The sequence below is a fragment of the Myodes glareolus genome, chromosome 9 (genome assembly GCF_982192425.1).
Source record: "Myodes glareolus chromosome 9, mMyoGla1.1, whole genome shotgun sequence".
Taxonomy (NCBI): Eukaryota; Metazoa; Chordata; class Mammalia; order Rodentia; family Cricetidae; genus Myodes; species Myodes glareolus.
This window is the reverse complement of record NC_142034.1, coordinates 46,514,528-46,533,107: the sequence shown is the minus strand read 5'-3', so window position 1 is coordinate 46,533,107 and position 18,580 is coordinate 46,514,528. Positions and strand designations below refer to the sequence as shown.

General features: G+C 39.3%; 1 protein-coding gene across 1 annotated transcript in view; it reads right to left on the bottom strand.

Moving 5' to 3' along the window:
- Cpd (carboxypeptidase D) overlaps positions 1–18,580 on the bottom strand; it is a 77,532-nt gene that overhangs the window by 36,591 nt on the left and 22,361 nt on the right. Inside the window, exons 3-6 of the mRNA XM_085695355.2 lie at positions 4,594–4,736; positions 3,134–3,303; positions 2,038–2,387; positions 1,369–1,560 (exon numbers count right to left, since the gene is read on the bottom strand). Coding sequence (XP_085551481.1) covers positions 1,369–1,560; positions 2,038–2,387; positions 3,134–3,303; positions 4,594–4,736 — 855 coding nt within the window. The remainder of the gene's footprint in view (positions 1–1,368; positions 1,561–2,037; positions 2,388–3,133; positions 3,304–4,593; positions 4,737–18,580) is intronic.

The window sequence follows — 18,580 nt, the reverse complement described above, 5'->3', positions numbered from 1 at the left end:
CATGTAAAGCTACCCACTAACAGTTTATTCAAGATGAAAATTATCAAACCTTTAAAGGGAAAAAACTATTTAAAGGTTCCCTATGGGATCACGGTTGAGAGACAATGGATTCTTACTCTTCTAGGGTTCTGTAGAAGGTGGCCTGTGTAAACCTGTCCTCCCAGCCCCTTCGGCACTGCCTCAGAGACGTGGGCTTGCCTAGGGAAAGCAGGGAAACAAAAAGCAGTAACTTAGCAGGCATGGAATAGGGATGAGTATGGAAGATGCTGGCTTCAACTATTATCTGGTTTGATAAAGTAAGGTTACAAATATAGTAATTTAATAAGAACTGTTAAAACAATTTATAAAATCTTCAATTATTTTTAATAAATGATGGTTAATCTTGCTTGTCGACTTGACTGGATCTAGACACCTACAAGATTAGGAAAGTACATTGTGGGGTATGCCTTCCAGGGTGTTTCACATACATGGAGCAGTATGATGAAAAAGACTGGCCTTGAACACGTGTCCAGTAGGCTGGGAGACCCAGACAGCACATAATACGGGAAGGAAGAAACAAGCTAGCACCTGCCAGCTCCCTTCTTCCTGACAAGTGCATCCACTGCTGCTGCATCCAGCTGCGAACCTCAGACTAGCAGCTTGCATCATGACTCCAGGAAGCTGCCTCGGCTTTGGCCTTGGACGGAGTCATTGGTTACTTGTTTTGAGGCTTCCAGCTTCTTGTTCTGAACAGCTACCAAGTTCTCTAGTTCTCTAATGTACATGATCATTGTTGAACTGCCCAGCTTCTAATCATATAAGTTAATCCAACAAATCCCTTTTTATGGTCTCGGTCCCTCTCTCTTTCTCCCCACCCCCTTTATCAGTTCTGTTCCTCTAGAGAACCTTGATGAAGACAAATAACCACTACAGAAATGCAAAACCAAACAAGAATCCCACATCTTGATTAAGGGCTGAAAGACTTGTTAGGACCCTGGGCACCTACATTAAAAAGCTAGGCATTCAATGTGCATCTGGAATCCAGCGCTAGGGGGCAGAGTTAGGCAGATCCCTGGAGCTCACTGATCTGCAAGTTGATCTGAATCCAATTCCAGGTTCTCGAAAATGAGAGCAATTGAATAAAAACCCAACATCAACCTCCACCTTCCACAAGCATACTAGTGTACACATACCACACACACACACACACACACACACTATATACATAAGTTTCATCAAATAATGAAAAGTCTGCCCTATTTTCTAAGTACATAAAAGCTAAAAACACTCACAAATCATAAAAATAAAGTTTAATGTCTTCTCTATTCCACAATAAGCATGCTGTACAACAGCCAACAAATTAGGTTTTACCAGTCAGGTCTGCTTTACCTTCCTGGGACTTTTCATACCCATCAGGATTCATGGACGGCATAAGGTGGATTCTAGTGCTGCGAACCAAATCTGTTACTTCAGGGTCTGTTCCGAAGTTCTTGCAAAGATATTCGATGAGGTTTAATAGCAGTTCTCTTCCAACCACTTCGTTTCCATGCATATTTCCAATATACTTAAATTCTGGCTCCCCTGAAAACAAATAATTACATGGAAGACTTTTCTTCCTCTTCAGTTAACATGAAGTCTGTTTTTTCCCCTTGTATAAAAATCATAAACCAAAATATTAAGTAAATATATACTAGCCAACATCAAGAAATAGCTACATAAACATATTGTAGCTGCTTCCTTACAAGAATATATCTCTGGTAGGCTCAAAGCATATATATCTGCATATCACATATATATCTTTCCAATCCACATAAATGTATATCCATGTGCCAAACTGAACTCAGCTGAATGAATCCAATCTATGAACACACTAATACCATGCAGATGTAGGTCAGCAAATGAATTTTCTCTTCCGGGAATAGATTTGGCTCTATGTTCTTTTTTGACTATGTGTTCCTAATTGAAGTCACACAGTGTACAGATGACATTTCTAGACAAAGCACAGTGATACACCTTTGAGAGGCGCTACTGAAACCATGTGTAAGGACATCGAATTACCTGGTTCATGGACACCTGGGTTATCAGATATCTCCATCACATACAGTTCTCTTGACTCCACTGATTTTCCCAGCGAATAAAGACGAGTGATATTAGGATATTCATTGGCAAATCTTCTCAAGAAGATTTCCATATCAGGGAAATGGTGATGGTGAAAGTCTTTAGGCTGGATTGGCTGATGGGAGGATGGTGTTCCAGCAGGAATATTAGGGACGGCAACTGTGCCAGGAGTTGCTACAGTCTCAGTTGAGTCAGGAATTACTGAAGTCACAGTTGGTCGAAGGGGAAAATCCATCTCTGTGGCTGGTCCTTCTTTCACCAGTATATTATTAATAGTCAGTGGCATATACCTTAAAACATTGGAAATGGAGGCGGTATGGATTTAAGATTTAATTTAACAACATTTTAGCATTATAAAAACATAATGACCTTTTTCCATACTTCTGCACTTAATGATCAAAACTCAAAACTAAACTAAGACAACTGTATAAATTTAGCCATCTTAGAATGCTTTTTCACAGAAATATTGGAGTAAGTCTTTAAAGAGTTATTTCTCTCACAAAGCTTCCCAGGTATCACACACTAGACTGTTTGCCCAAAAAAGCTGCTGTGATATTCAAATTATCCCGTGTTACTCCTGCTATCCATCGCTGCATTGTCAGACTAGCATTCCCACTTTCCTTCCATTACAGAAGCTCAGAATTAAAGGTTAGCAATAAAATTCCCATGAGGTGAGTGTGCAGTAAGGTTTGCACAGGTGAAAAACCCCTGCTTTAATGTATCAGAAGGCTGCGAAGACAGGCCTTCAGATTCCATCTACAGAGCCTAGTTGCCTCTACTCAGGTTCAATTAGCTGAGCAATGCTTCCAGCAGCTGAGTCTTCTCTAGAGCTTTTCCAGTCGTTCTTCCTCCCCGTGTTACGATTATGCTTCACACAGGTGGACTATGACAAAACACTCGTGATGTACTTTCTCAGTATTGAAGGGAACAAGGAAAAACAGAAGCCACATTTGATGAGTAGTTAGCTAGGTCCTTCTGTCTTACACCTAAAGAGAGGCTTGGCATTGTAATCAAGAGTCAGGTTTAAAACTTTTACCCAGTTGAAACTGCTGTAAGATTGTAAATTCCAGGAACGAGCAATCTATGGAAATCACCAAATCTTCCAGTTGTGATATTATGATTAATACCAGCCACTGAGATGGTTGCATTCTCTAACCCAGCTCCTGTTACTGAATCTTTAACAAATCCTTTAATTCCAATGTGGACCTAAACGACAAAAATCAAAACGTAGAGAAATCAGTGTGATGCTAGAATTTCTAAATAGACTATTATACTAGTTCCCAATTTTTATTTTTATTTTTGGGACTGTGTCTCATTACATAGCTCTGGCTTGCCTGGAACTCTTTACAGTGACCAGGATGGCCTCAAACTCATAGAGATCCACCTTCATCCATCTCTGGAGTGCTGGGATTAAAAATGTGCACCACCATGTCCAGGAGCCAAAGTATTTTTTATATTTTGGTTTTTTAAGACAGGGTTTCTCTATGAAACAGTCCTGGCTGTCCTAGAACTCACTCTGTAGAACAGGCTGGCTTCAGACTCACTGAGATCTGCCTGCCTCTGCCTCCCAAGTACTGGGATTAAAGGCATGTGCCACCAATGCCTGACTTCCAAAGTATTTTTTAAACCCGGAGGTTGAAACAAAATATATACTAAGTACTAAAGTAAAAATTCTTTTTATTTTAAAGAATTTTAAATTTGTGGGGGGGGGGTGCACATATGTATGTGCACCACATGTGTGCCTGGTACCCCATGGAGGCCAGAAAAGCATATTTAATCCCTTGAATTAACTCGAATTACAGCTGGTTGGGAACTACCATGTTGGTGCTGGGGACCAAATCTAGGTCCTCTGCAAGAACAGCCATTGCTCTAACACTGAGTCATCTCTCCAGCCCCATCACTAAATTCTTAAATTTAAACTGTAAAAATTTCCATAGTCCTGAAGTGTTTTTGAAGTTTCCTCTTTTTGAAGCCAAGCTTCTAATTTTCTCTCCAAACTATAATTTCTGGCATAGTCAATAGTTGTATGAGCTTTTCTGGCATTAAACTGATGCCCACAGTTCATAGAGTGATAAAGGGTCTCTAGCAAATATGAACAAATGGCATTGTCAAGCTGATAATACAAATTTATAGGGTTTTCTTGGTACCAGGAATTGAACTTAGGCTTCACTTGTGCCAAACACTCCTTCTACTACTGAGCTTTCCCACAAATCCCCAGTACAAATTTGGCCAATTATATCCATTTGTAAAAGTGTTCTAAGACTGACAAAGGAAGCTTCCGTGTAGCACAGAGCTAGGGTTGGACATGGGGATAGAAAAGGTGGTTCCTAATGTACTCTTATGATTACATACTAATAATTTCTAGAGATAATCTACAATATTAAAACACATAATATAAAGATCACGCTATTTGGATTGTTATTCTTGTGTATTCAAATTTTCCCCTTATTTAACCCATTATTTTTATATCCCAACGTTTCAGGCAGCAATTTTTACCTTTTCAATCAATGTGATCAAAGACTCTCGATTATTCTCCCACTCTTGTAGAAGCTGAGAAGCAGGTGGGTACTTGCAACAAGATAATTCTAATGTGATCTCAAAACAGTTGGCCCACACGTAATTGTAATCTTGCATACCACCTGCAACGTGATGGGAAAACAAGTTTACTCGCCAAAGGGAAGGAACTCCACCCTCCAAAGACTGAGGAAGTTAAGTCGCCCAGCTTGTCCTCGTTTACATTTTGTTTCCATTAAGTTGTCTGAAATTGAAAGATAGCTCTTCAATTACATAAACTAAGAAGGAAGGTTTATGTACATTTCCAAATATATATGGAATATATACTCATACACATGTGAGAAATACATTTAATTGGTAGTAGGAGCAGTTGTGAAAAGTATTATTAAATCAGCTAATAACAGCTGTTTCAGTTGCTTACAATGTCAGACCAGTTTTGTGTATTCATAGTGTTTCTAGTGGCTGTAAAAAGCAGATATTACTATTCTTCCCGTTTACACATGTGAGAGATCAGGCACAAAGATGTTGCTATTTAAAATAGAATGACACACTGAAGAAAGAGGCCACACTATCCTGAAGCTAGGAAGGACATTCCTGTAGGACATTCGACTCCTACAATGCTAGCTGTATTCCCTTATCAAGAAGGTAGCAAGAGAAAAAGACTCCATCTAGGGTGGCACAGCTACATCAATCAGGAAAAAAAATAAAATAAACTCTTTAAATATGTGCTTAATGAGAGACAGAACTGAAAAGAGAATAAGCGCCCACAGTCAACAACCTTGCCAACTTTACACCTTCACAAGCCCACACGCTCATTCTGCACAAGTGTTTAACCTTATCATCCTTGCTACTTGATTTTCTCACATCTTGCTTTAGGAGGATGAATAAAGAGTGGAGAAAGAGGGAGGCATACATATCTTCTCTATAAGTTCACCTTGCTCCTAAAATGTGGGTAGGCAAATGTGCACAGAACCAGAAGCCTTCCACCCTTTTCTGCATGAATCTCAGAAGAGACTTTGAACTTCTAAGACTTGTTGAGACTGTAATAGACTCTGGGGACTAAGCTGGACTGTAAGCATTTCTGCATTATGGTATCACTTCCAGTCTTTGGGGCGAGGGAGTAGACTTGTAAAAAGTAAACTTTGTAGTAGTTTGAAAGAAAAGGGCCCCCAAAGGAAGTGGCACTATTAGAAGGTGTGACCTTGTTGGAGGAAGAGTGTCACTGTGGAGGGGGGCTTTGAGGTCTCATATACTGCCCAGTCTCTGAGACCACTTCCAGTTGCCTGCAAGATGTAGGACTCTCAACTACTCCAGCACCATGCCTGCCTGCATGTCTCCATGCTCCCCACCATGATGATAATGGACTGAGCCTCTGAACTGTAAGCCCCCTCAATTAAATGTTTTCCTGTATAGGAGTTGCCATTGTCATGGTGTATCATCACAGCAATAGAAACCCTAAGACACGGTCATTCAAGACTAGCAAGTTAACTCATTCACGCAGGCCCTGTTCTAGGTGCAGGGAATACAGATGCGAAGAAACTAGGTCTACCCCAAGATAACTTACATTGGTAGACAAACCTGGAAAGCATCAAACAGTGAGGGGTGGTGTATAGAATTTAAGAATGATGTGGCAGCTAGAGGCTGGTGAGAGTGGATGTTGAGTGATCAGGAAAACACCGTGAGGAGCTTCATGACAGTTGGTCACCTGGAATCCTTTTAGAATCATGCGGCAGACATCCTTGGGCACATCTGTGAGGGGCTTCCCAGGGAGGTTTAACTGGGTGGGGAAGACCCACCCTGAATACAAGCAGCAGCAGCATTCACCTCTCTGCTTCCTGACTGCAGACAGTGTGACTAGCCTGTGCCTTCTCTGCCATCGTGGAGCACATCTTTTAGACAAAGTCCAAATTCGTCCTCCCGTTAAGTTGCTTGCTTCTTAACGTTAAGTTGCTTGCTTCTTAAGTCTGGTACTTCACCACATCAACAAGAAAACAAATACATACTACTGAGCCAAAACAGGAAAACAAGACAGAACCAGCTGGGCAAAAACCAGAGAGAAGAGATTTGTTACACTAGGAAAAGATGTCTGCTGTGGCTTTATACTGACAAAAGAGAAATAATTAAAAATGACGTTGAGCAATGTTAGCAATATAGGATCACCCTGAGTTTGATACTGAGGATAATGAGTTTAGAATTTTATTCTAAGTACAACAGAAACTATTGAAAAGTTATCATCTTGGTCTTATTCTGTTAAACAATACATTCATAAGAAAAAATTTAGTGCCATAATCATATTTAACTACAATATTTTACTACAATACTATTAATTTACATATTTTACTACAATAATATTAGTTGCTGCCATCATTTGGATATGGTTTGTCCCCCAGCAGCTCATGTTCCAGAAGCTCAGTCCACAGCGTGGTAAGGTTACAGTGACTGAGCCTTCAAGAGGTAAAGTCTAACAGGAAGTAATGAGGTTCTTGGGGCACTGCCCTTGGGATTAATATAGCTCTGACAGAATCTCAGTTAATTTTGCCTTTACAAATCAGGACCATCATCACCTTGCTCTCTTCTGCATGTGGCTGGTTCTCTTTATTTTTCTGCCTTATCATGATCTAGACTAGAGGGTGCTCACCAGAGGCCATTGAAAGACCTGTCTGAATAAGCTTTTCACCTGTGTTAGTTACTTCTTCATTACTGTGACCACAGTGTCTGAGAACAGTCTAGAAAAGGATCATTTATTTGGCCTCATGGTTTCAAGTTCAGTTCAGGGTTGTGTGGACTCAGGTGCTTGGACAGAACATCAGGGTGGTAGGAGTGGTGATCAGGAAGTATTGATAGAGAATACAAGAAGGGGCTAGGGTAAGATAGTAGTCCTGAAAGACCTCAAGGCCATATCTCCTCCAACTAGGTCCTACATCCTCCAACAAGTCCCTACCTCCTCCAACAGGACCCTGCCTTCTCCAACAAAACCCTACCTCCTCCAACTAGACCCTACCTCCAATTTCTTACAACTTTCTAATAAATGTCATCAGATTATGAATCCATTCATTAGGTTAGAATCCTCCTAGTCTAATCAATACTGGAAATACCTTCCAGACATATCCAAAAGTGTGCTTTCCTTATCTTCTAGATGTTTTTCAATCCAAGCAGATTATAATTAAGATTGTCCATCAGAGTCTCCAAAAACATATAAGCCACTTTTCCTGGTTAAGCCTTGGGTATCTTGTAATAGCAATGGGTCAGAGAATAACAAAAACTATATTCTTGTTGTGCAGCAGATCTCTAGGCTTTCATCTTGCAAAACTGAAACCTTGTGCCCAGTGAACAACTCTCTTTTCTCTTCTCTCCTAAACTCTTGACAACTTCCATTCTATTTTCTAAGATTTTGATTTCAGTTACCTCTTCATGAATTTTACTTCTTTATGACTGGCTTATTTCATTTAGCATTACTGATGACAATACAATGGCAACTATGTATAAGAGATTAAATTAAGATTATTATGAAAAATAAATCAAATACTACTAAATAAAATAATAAATACTCTAGTCAAAGATTAGCCTTGTTGAAGAAGCAAAATGGAGAACACACAAAAATAACAATGTGAGAAGAATATTAATATGAATTAGTCTTTTTGCATAGGTGAAATTTAATAACTACTTTATTGTAAATATGGCCAATCCTTACTTTAATTATACCAGAGGGCTGTGAGACAGACTGTAAAAATATAATTTCAGCATTGAAAGTAACCAAGCTTGAATCCTAACATTCTTTTATCTATTGTTTATTTTTTGTTTCAGTAGCAATTTCTGAGATAGTAACTAAAGAAAGAAGGATAAAGTTTATGTAATACTATACAGCGTTATGTAATCTCATTTTCATATGAACTTTTATAGGACTGTAAGTATCCAGTTCTAAGCAATGGCTCATACAAATTCATCCTCAGGCTAGTGAGCAGAAGAGGGCAGAAGTCTTTTAACAAAAGATCTCGGGGCTAGAGAGATTTGGGGGTTAAAAGGAGCACTCATTGCTCTTTCAGTGGACCTAGGTTCAGTTCCCAGCTCACTGGGCTATAACTTCAGTTCCAAAGGGTCTGACACCACCTTCTGGCTTCCACAGGCACTGCACACACAGGATTGTACTTGCATCTGTGCAGATAAAAGACTCATGTACATAAAGTTAAATAAAATCTTAAAAAAATAAAAGAGCCAGGTGGTGGTAGTGCACACCTTTGATCCCAGCACTCAGGAGGCAGAGGTAGGCAGATCTCTCTGAGTTTGAGGACAGTCTGATCTACACAGCCAGGACTACACAGAGAAACCCTGTCTCAAAAACCCAAAAATAAATAAATAAAATATTAAAAATAAACAAAAGATTTATGTGGAGGGCCGGACCACATTCTCCATTGCTTCTAGGAACAAAGGTAGAGATTGACCTCTGTGACCCCAAGGTGTGGCGGTACACGCCTTTAGTCCTGATGCCTGGGCGGCAGAGGCAGATTGACCTCTGTGACCTCAAGGCGTGGTAGTACACGCCTTTGGTCCCAATGCCTGGGAAGCAGAGACAGGCAGATCTCTGTGAGTTCAAGGTATTGTAGCACACGCCTTTAATCCCAGCGCATGTGCTTGGTAACTCTCTACCACTGCGTCCCTGCCTACTTCCGAGGCATCATCTGGGATAATGGGCAGCGGACCAATCCAAGAGTGACACGTCAGAAGCGAGGACTGTTTCCTTTATAAGGGCTGGGTTCCCCTCATTCTGGGTCTCCGCCATGTAAGCTTATGCTCTCCCTCTCAAGACGCATAAAGCTTTACTGCAGAAGAATCCTAAGTGTCCCGCGTCGTTCTTGCGGGCGAGACGGTAGCGCAGGACAGATTTAAAAGTACATCTTAGTAGTCTCTAGTCCCAAAGATCCACACATTTTAAATATTGATTATTTAACAAATAACTCTAGGAACAACACAAAACTAAAGGTCAGATTCTTTTGATAAGCTTCACCTTATAGGTCCTTTAGGCCTGAGGAGAGATTTCAGAGAACAGTATACTTAAGCATAACTTTACTAGTAGCCTCACAGTGCAAATCAAGACAATAAAAATCTTGCTGTGTATGCCCCAAATTTTCCTTTGCCAAACTATATTTAAATTAAACATAGAACCATGTAAAGTAATATTGGAAATAAAGGACAACCTAAAAATAATATTTTGGAGCTGAGTGTGGTGGCGCACACCTTCAATCCCAGTGCTCAAGAGGCAGAGGCAGGCACATCTCTAAGTTCCAGGCCAGCCTGGTCTATAGAGTCAGAACCTATCTTAACAAACACAGAAAACAACACTAATACTACCTGGGGCTTTAGTGAAGGTGCTTAATGTTAGAGGGCATGAAGCACAGGCCCGAGACCAGATGCCAACACCACACCAAAAAATAGATAAATAAAAAGCATCTTTACCAAAATGAAAAAGCTAACAACAAAAACTGTAGGATTAAATATAATAAAATGTATGACACATATCAGTATCCTGAAATTTACTGAGTGACATAGATCTTAAGCTTATTAACCGACTTGTAAAGATATAAAAATTTCCAAATTTAATTTGCAAATATTAAATATAATATCAGGCAAGGTCACACAATCTCAGAAGTAACATATGTTCTCTCACATATGTTTAAAGATATTTACACAAAAGGCATAAAAGCTTGCCTATGTAACATATCAAATAAATGCCTTAATCTATATAGCATTTAATGTAAAAAATTAAGTCACAAGCAAAAGTAGAAGCTAAAATGAAAAAATGAATAAAGCCTTTCTAATTATGATATCAAAATGTGAAACCACTAAAGAACAACAGGTTTAGTTACCTAAAACCTATAAAATATCTCTAAAAATACTAGCATAAAAATAATAATTATATAAATACAGTGCGATGTGTCTATCCAGTCTCCTTGTGAGGGATGAACAGTCCAACTTTGATTGTTTTCTTTTTGGTGTGTGTGACTGTTTAACAAAAAAAGAAAAGGGAAGAAAAGAGGATGCTGAAGAGATGGCTCAGTGGTTAATAGCACTGGATGCTCTCCCAGCGGTCCTGAGGTCAATTCCCAGCAACCACATAGTGGCTCACAGCCATCTATAATAGAATCTGAAACTCTCTTCTGGTGTGTAGGTGTATATGCAGATAGAGCACTCATACACATAAAATAAATGATTTTTTTAAAAAGTTATACACCAATTTTATAGTGGAAGTATTTTCATGCCTATAGGTAAACATGCTCAAACGGCATGAACAAATCCTAAAATAACTTTATGTTTAACGATGTAAAGTCTGTTTTCCAAAGTGGCAGTACTATTTTCATAATCCCACAAGCAATGGGTGGATATTCAACTGCTCTGTATTACCTAGATAAGTTCTTAAGCCACTGACCAATTTTAAATGGCTTAGGAGATATATAGACGTAGAGATGTAGAGAGCAATCTAGGAGATACATGAATGTGTAGTAGTATCTCATTCTGGTTTTAATTTGTATTTCCATGATAACTGATACAATTGCACATCATTTTCCAGGAAGGGACATCTTTCACTTACATTTTTATCATTTATTTTGGGAAAATTGGGAAGCCAGATCTGGAAATGTTGTAAATATAAGGATGTCCACAAAGGGGTCTCCTAAGGTTATCTATCAAGTCCTGGCTCCTGAATGACACTCCGGAAGTGTATGTCTGACCTGAAACAGCACACACAAACCTCTGTAAACTGAAGTCTAGAATATTTTCAAGACTGGCTTGAACGATACAGAGGACAGCCTTTGAAAACTGAACTGAGACTGGAATCACACTCCACCTAAGGCAGGTCAGGACTGACAGTTAAGTCTAACGAGGCCATTTCCTGCTAGAACAGCAAACAAAATATTTATCATGAAAATAAACAAGGCTGGGAAGAAGGGTAGAAGGAGTAGAAGGAAGGAGGGAGGGAGGGAGTTTTATGGACAATGGTTTAAGAGGCTTAAGCACTGTTGCTGCTGGAGTGTAGCACAAATAATAAAAACCCAGACACAGATATTGGGGTTCAAGTTGAAGATAAGAAAAGCAAAACAGCCAAGCTACTAGAAAAGTTTTACCTCTACCAAGGTTAAGTGACTGCAGACTGAGCTCTGAGCCTCTTCTTCTGTCTTATAGTCTCCTCTAGTGCTGGGATTAAAGGTGTGTGACTCCATAGTACCGAGATTAAAGGTGTGAGCCACCACCACTTGTTATAAGGAGAGGGTCCCTTATTTGTCCTGGCCGCCCAGCTAGCTTACACCAGAAATAACCACACAGAAACTGTATTAATTGAAACACTGCTTGGCCATTAGCTCTAACTTCTTCTTGGCTAATTCTTAAATATTAGTTTAACCCATCTCCATTAATCTGTGTATCGCCATGTGCCAGTGGCTTACTGAAGATTCTAACCAGCATCTATCTCAGGCAGAAGATCCATAGCTTTTCTTACTCTGCCCTTTTTTTTTCCAGCATTTAGTTTTGTCTTCTCTGCCTACCTAAGTTCTGCCCTATCAGGCCCAAAGCAGTTTCTTTATTCATTAACCAATAAAAGAAACACATGAACAGAAGAACCTCCTACACCACCACCTGGATCTGTTTCTGCATTGATCTTGTGTAGCCCAGGGTAACCTTGAACTCACAGAGATCCATCTGCCTTTGTCTCCCAGATCCTGGAATTAAAGGTGTGCGACACCACTGCTTGGCCTTTTGTGGCTTAGATTACCTTCTGATCTTCAGACAAGCTTTATTTATTAAAACAAATAAAATATTATGCTGGAGTATCAGCTAAGAGAAACTACCATGCTGGAGAGGAAATTGATGGAATAATGGCCAAATGCTTCACAAATTTGGTAAAGATCAAAAAATAAAAATCTATTCCTAAACTTCTAAAAACCAAACATAAATTTTAAAAAATTCCTGAAAGCAGACAGCAGTAATAAAGGGAGATTTCTGGAATGTTCAGGAAAAACAGTTTAAATGACTGTGGCTTTGTCAACAGAAACTATAGAGGTCAGGTGGCAGGAGGCAAACATTTTAAAGTGCTAAAGAAAACAGAACAAAAACACCAATAACACCTGGCAGCCCATAACCTGAGGTTTTATATCCAATAAAAAATATCCTCCAGGAAGAAACAGACAACCAATAAGACAAAAGCAGAGAACCTACTTAAACAAACTGACCTTAACAGTTTGTTAATAAATTAAACAGAAAGTTCTTCAGATAAAAGAAAAATGATGTCCGTATTTAAAGAACAAATGAAAAGCAGTAGATGTAACTATCTGGGTAACTATATAACTATATAAACTATTTTTAGCCAGGTGGAGTAGCACATGCTGAAATCCCAGCCCTCAGAAGGCAGAGGCAGGAAGACCCTGTCTTTAAAAACCAAGGGCAAGGAAAGTCCCTATATAGTAGAACCCTTGCCTAGCAAGTACAAGGACAAGGCCCTGGGTTCAGTTCCCAGTAGACATATCCACAAAAGACTAGTTTGCTTTCTCAGCAAAAAGGCAGGAGGATCATAAATTTAAAGCCAGACTGAGATATATAAAAACATCCTATCTCAAAATTTACCCCAAGCTCCCAAAACCAGGAAAACTAATTAAAATTAAAATAAAAACCTACCAGTGATTATATATTCATTGTAAATGTTGCAAACAAAACAGCACAAAAACAACAGTAACACCTGGTAACCCATAACTTAGGATAATTAATTTTGACAGTTTCTTTTTAGTTGATATAACCCATAATCTTTGTCAAAGTGAATTAACATTCAGTGTTGGTGATCAGATCACTTCATATATATGGTAAAGATATGTTTAAAGTAAAAACAAAATGACAACAATAAAAAACCCTGGAAAAAAGACACCATGTAGACACACTTAAAGAGTGATGAAGGAAAGAAAAAGTGGGGAAGGGCCTGGGATGTGGGTCACTGGTACAGCACTTGACAAGCATGTGCAAGGCCTTAGGATACATTCCTAGCACCACAAGGATGAGCAGGAGAAAGAATAGGGGAAAAAAAAGAAAATGGGAGGAAGAGAGGGAGTGAGGAGAGAAGGGAAACAAAAGAAATAATGAAAAAGAAAAATGAAGTCAGCTATATTAACTCAGAGAAATAAAAATTGTGAGGCATAAGATCATATGATGATAAAAGGGCCACCTCACTAAGACAATATAGCCCTAACGGTATGAGTATCTAAAACAAGACTTCAAAATAAAGGAAACAATAACTGATAAAACTAAGGAGAGGCATCCACAAATCTACAGTTACAGTTGCAGACTTCGGTATCTGTCAGTAATCAACACAATCAAGGAGCGGAGGTCAGCAGAGGACCGAGAATCCACAGCACTGGGAACTAACCAGGTCTGAAGGCACTTTACACGGTCCACACCGAATGGCAGCAGAGCACACACACTTTTTAAACAGTCATCAGATGCACCACATCCTGGGTCATGAAACAACATAGGTTTATGGATGCAAAATGTTGGTCAGTGTGTTTTCTGGCCATGATGGAAGTATGAAACCAGTAAGGGGTCTAAGAAAGTATCTTTTTCTTGGTAAAACTTCATAAAAGGAATGTATATTTCCTTTAAGAACTACCTGCAGAAGGTGATTCATGGGTTGCATTCCATACCTTAATCTACATTTTCTAAAACTCATAACTTATCAGCTAAAAGGACAGAAAACAAACTTATTTCACAAGGCAAAAGAACACAAAAGCTATCCTACCTTTAGAAAAAATCAAAGTCTTTAGCCATCAGCTTCAATTCATAATTTAGAAATTCTTCTAAAATTATCTAGAAACAAATGGAGATACTGTCTGACATGAATAATTTAAGAATTTTTTGTGAATTACCACAATTAGGCATCAGTTGACATCTATGTTAAATTTAACATTTGTTTTCCTAGTACTAAATGTCAAAGACCTCATAAGTAACTGAGAAATAAAAGCAGTTGGCTTGGATCTGTTGTCTTGATTGTTTTTCAGCAACACAATACTGATCCACACAAGGCTGACTTCACTCTAACAGGAAGCAACCTCTGATCCGTAAACAGATCTGACATTGCCACCAGCAGCCTCTGCCAAATTCAGTTGAGACATTTACGTATTTTTTTTTTTTTAGGCTAGTATGTAATTTGGCTCAACATAAAGGAGAAATGTCAGACTTCACAATAACATCTTATATAGGCAAAGAAAATTTTAATTTGGGAAATAAAATAGTCAGCTATAGGCATACCTCAGGATAATAAAACACTTTAATAATAGTAAAAGGGATCTGCCATTTGTCTTATTAATAATTGTAAATAAGCAAGCTTCCATAATCAGTTAATCTCTTAGGAAGCTATCCAAGCCAATGATCTTCAACTTGTTCACACTAAACTGAAAAATTAAGCAACCGTTCACAATTTATTGGTTTTTGTGGTGCTGACGATCAAATCCACAGAGGGAAGAGGGGGTCAGATACTTTGGAACTGGAGCTATAGACAGGTGTGAGCCACCATGTGGGTGCTGGGAATGAAACTCAGATCCTCTGGAAGAGTAGCCAGTGCTCTTAACCCCTCAGCCATCTACCCAGTCCCTATTTTATTGATTTTTCAACAACTTATTTATTTTTTAAACTTAATTTTTTAAAATATATGTGACATATGAGTGTCTGCTCATCCATATGTGCATCACATGCATGCAGATGCCCACAAAGGCACAGGATGCTGTTTGGGAGCTGATGTGTGGGTACTGGAAACCAACCCAAGTACTTTGGAAGAGCAGCCTTAACCACTGAGCCATCTCTCCAGTCTTCAAACTAACTATTAGAATCTGTCCAGTGCTGCAACAAATTGTTATCAATACCAGTATTAATTGCTATAGGTAGCTAAAGTTTCTGATCAAATGACCTATTCAAAACCACTACTCTGTCTCACAACTCATTTTTATCTGCTTTAAGATACTCAATTCCCTCCATAACAGAACAACCCCTTGTTACTGATTTAGCACAAAGATCTGGCTTTAAAGAGAAGAGAGACTTCAATACAGTCAACTTCTTACTGAAAGACACTACCAATTTACTTTTCTACCTTTTTTATAATTTAAGATATATATATACTTTTTTTCAGCAGATTATTACTTTATAAATAATACCATTCAAAATTTCCACTTTCTCCCCTCCTTCCACTTCCCTCCCACTCCCCCACTCCCCCTACCACTCCACTCCTAAGAGAGGGCAGGATATCCTGCCCTGTGGGAAGTCCAAGGCCCTCCCCCCTCCATCCAGGCTTAGGAAGGTATGCATCCAAATAGAATAGGATCCCAAAAAGCCAGTATATGCAGTAGAGACAAATCCCAGTGCCATTATCATTGGCTTCTCAGTCTGCCGCAATTGTCAGCCACATTCAGAGGGTCCAGTTTGATCCCATGCTCGTCCAATCCCAGTCCAGCTGGATTTGGTGAGCTCCCATTAGCTCAGGTACACTGTCTCAGTGGGTGGACCAACCCCTTGTGGTCCTGACTTCCTTGCTCATATTCTCTCTCCTTCTGCTCTTCAACTGGACCTTGGGAGCTCAGTCCAGTGCTCCAATGTAGGTCTCTGTCTCTATCTCCATCCGTCGCCGGATGAAGGTTCTATGGTGATATTGAAGATAGTCATCAGTCTGACTATGGGACAAGGCCAGTTCAGGCACCCTCTCCTCCACTGCCCTAGGTCCTAGCTGGGGACATCCCCGTGAACACCTGGGAATCACTCTAGAGTCAAGCCTCTTGCCAACCCCAAAATGGCTCCCTTAATTAAGATATCTCCTTCCTAGAGAAGCTAAATAATAAGATGAACCCAAAGAAAAACATATATAGATCCTCCTGGAAATTGGAAGCAGACAAGATTGAGGCAAAAGTTGGGAGCATGGGGGTGGGGATAAGGGGAATGGGGGAGAGCTTGGGGGAGTGGGATGGTTGAGATGGAGGAAGGACGGATATGGGAGCAGGGAAGGAGATACTCTTCTACCTTAAGCAGAAAGCTAATGGAAAGAATACAGTTAAAGCTTCCATGTTCAAACAACTATCTAAAGCTGGGTGTGATGGCACCTACCTTTAATCCCAGCACCTGAAGAGTCAGGCAGATATCTGAGTTCAAGGCCAGCCTGGCTACAGAGTGAGTTCCAGGACAACCAGGGCAATACAGAGAGACCCTGCCTTGAAAAACCAATCAACCAACCAAACAAACAAACAACAAAAAACCCTAATAAAAACAGAACAACTTTCCTTCTCTTCTAAGTCTTAAGGAACATCCCAGAAGATTGCACTTGTTTTATTTAACCAGTTGTTGTTACTCTTACAGTATTTAATTTAATTTTTAAGTTAGATACTATAAGAGATTAGCAACAGATAAAACAAGTATAACAATATAGCAAACTGTAAGCCACAGGAATGTACGGCCTCCTCACAGTGTCTTCTGGAACTCACTTCTCTTGTGAGGAGGTAATATGATGTCACACAGTGCTGGTGTACATGTGAGCATTACTTAACTGGAGCACTACAGTATTTGAAAAGTCCTGTGAAAACCAGACACTGTTGGGCAGGTAGCATACATTCTCATCAAAAGGATGAGTCATGTCCCAGGCAAGATATAAGCAGAATGATGTAAGATTCCATCATGCTACGCAGAGCAGTGCATAATTTATAGCTTATGAATTGCTTAAGTCTGAAAATTTCCATTTAAGACTTTCAGATTATGATTGATAACCAGTAACCGAAACTTCAGAAAGCATAACTTCAGATAAGGAAGGACAGGCTTCTGGGCATTTCAAAGGTTGCAAGAAATTTTCATGATTTCTATTTCTTCTGATTTCTTTATGTACAATAAATAATAATTCTGCATTCCCCAAGCTACTTTTAAAAAGTTAATAAACATGACATTCATTAAAAAGTTTAAGGAGAAACATTGAACCAAATGAGTGGAAAGTACAAATTGGTCTTAACCCCCACCCCCAGTCTTAAATCTTTAAATTCAGATTGTCTAATTCCTATCTGAACTTGTTCTTTGTGCTCCAGTAACTTCCTGTGAACATCCGTTTCCTCACCACTCCCACTAGATATATATTTGCTAGTGATATGATTCTACAGAACAAAACTAATTACACAGTCCTGCCTGTTCTCGGTTCCCATTTGGTCAACATCTCACATCTCTAAATTGTATTTATTCTTATAAAATTATTCTTGATCATCTGAATTATACAGAAAAGAGGTTATGGACTGAAAACATTTAATTTGTAATCATAAGCTCTGAAAACCTGAGACTGAACCCTAACTAGCATATCTGGCTCTCCTGAGCTCGGCATCAGATTACAAAGTACACGAGTGTGCTGAGCCTAAAGGTCAAGCTCTATGCTAGGGTGAACTACAGCTCACAAAAGCAAACTCATGACTCAGGGAGCAGCAAGTGCTGTGTTTGAACAGGGCTTTACCTTTTACATTAGGTAACACTCAGACTAAAGAGGGGAAAGAAAAAGGAAGCAAAATTCAACCAGGTCTTTAATGTCCAGGGTGAAGTAAGACACATCACACCTCGCTATCAGTCGTACTTGTGAAACATGAACAGGCTCAGAATTACTGTTTGAATTGTCAGCATTCCTTCAAGAAAACTTCCTGGTACTAAATGCTGCAAACGTTTTCACTCTGGAGGTGAAAAATCACCATCTGTTCAACTATTTTCTAGTTGGATTTTGATTCTAAGCAATCAGATTGTTCCAGGAAACAGTGTCAATTTAATTTTCAAACCCGTGGACTGGCATATGCCTTTCATATGTCACATAACCCTGAGCCTCTTCATTTTGATCCCACCCATGCTCTAGAAGCTGTTTCTCTTTCTTTCTCTCTCTGTCTCTCTCTCTCTCTCTTTCTTTCTTTTCGAGGTTTTTGTTTTTTGTTTTTGTTTTTGTTTTTCG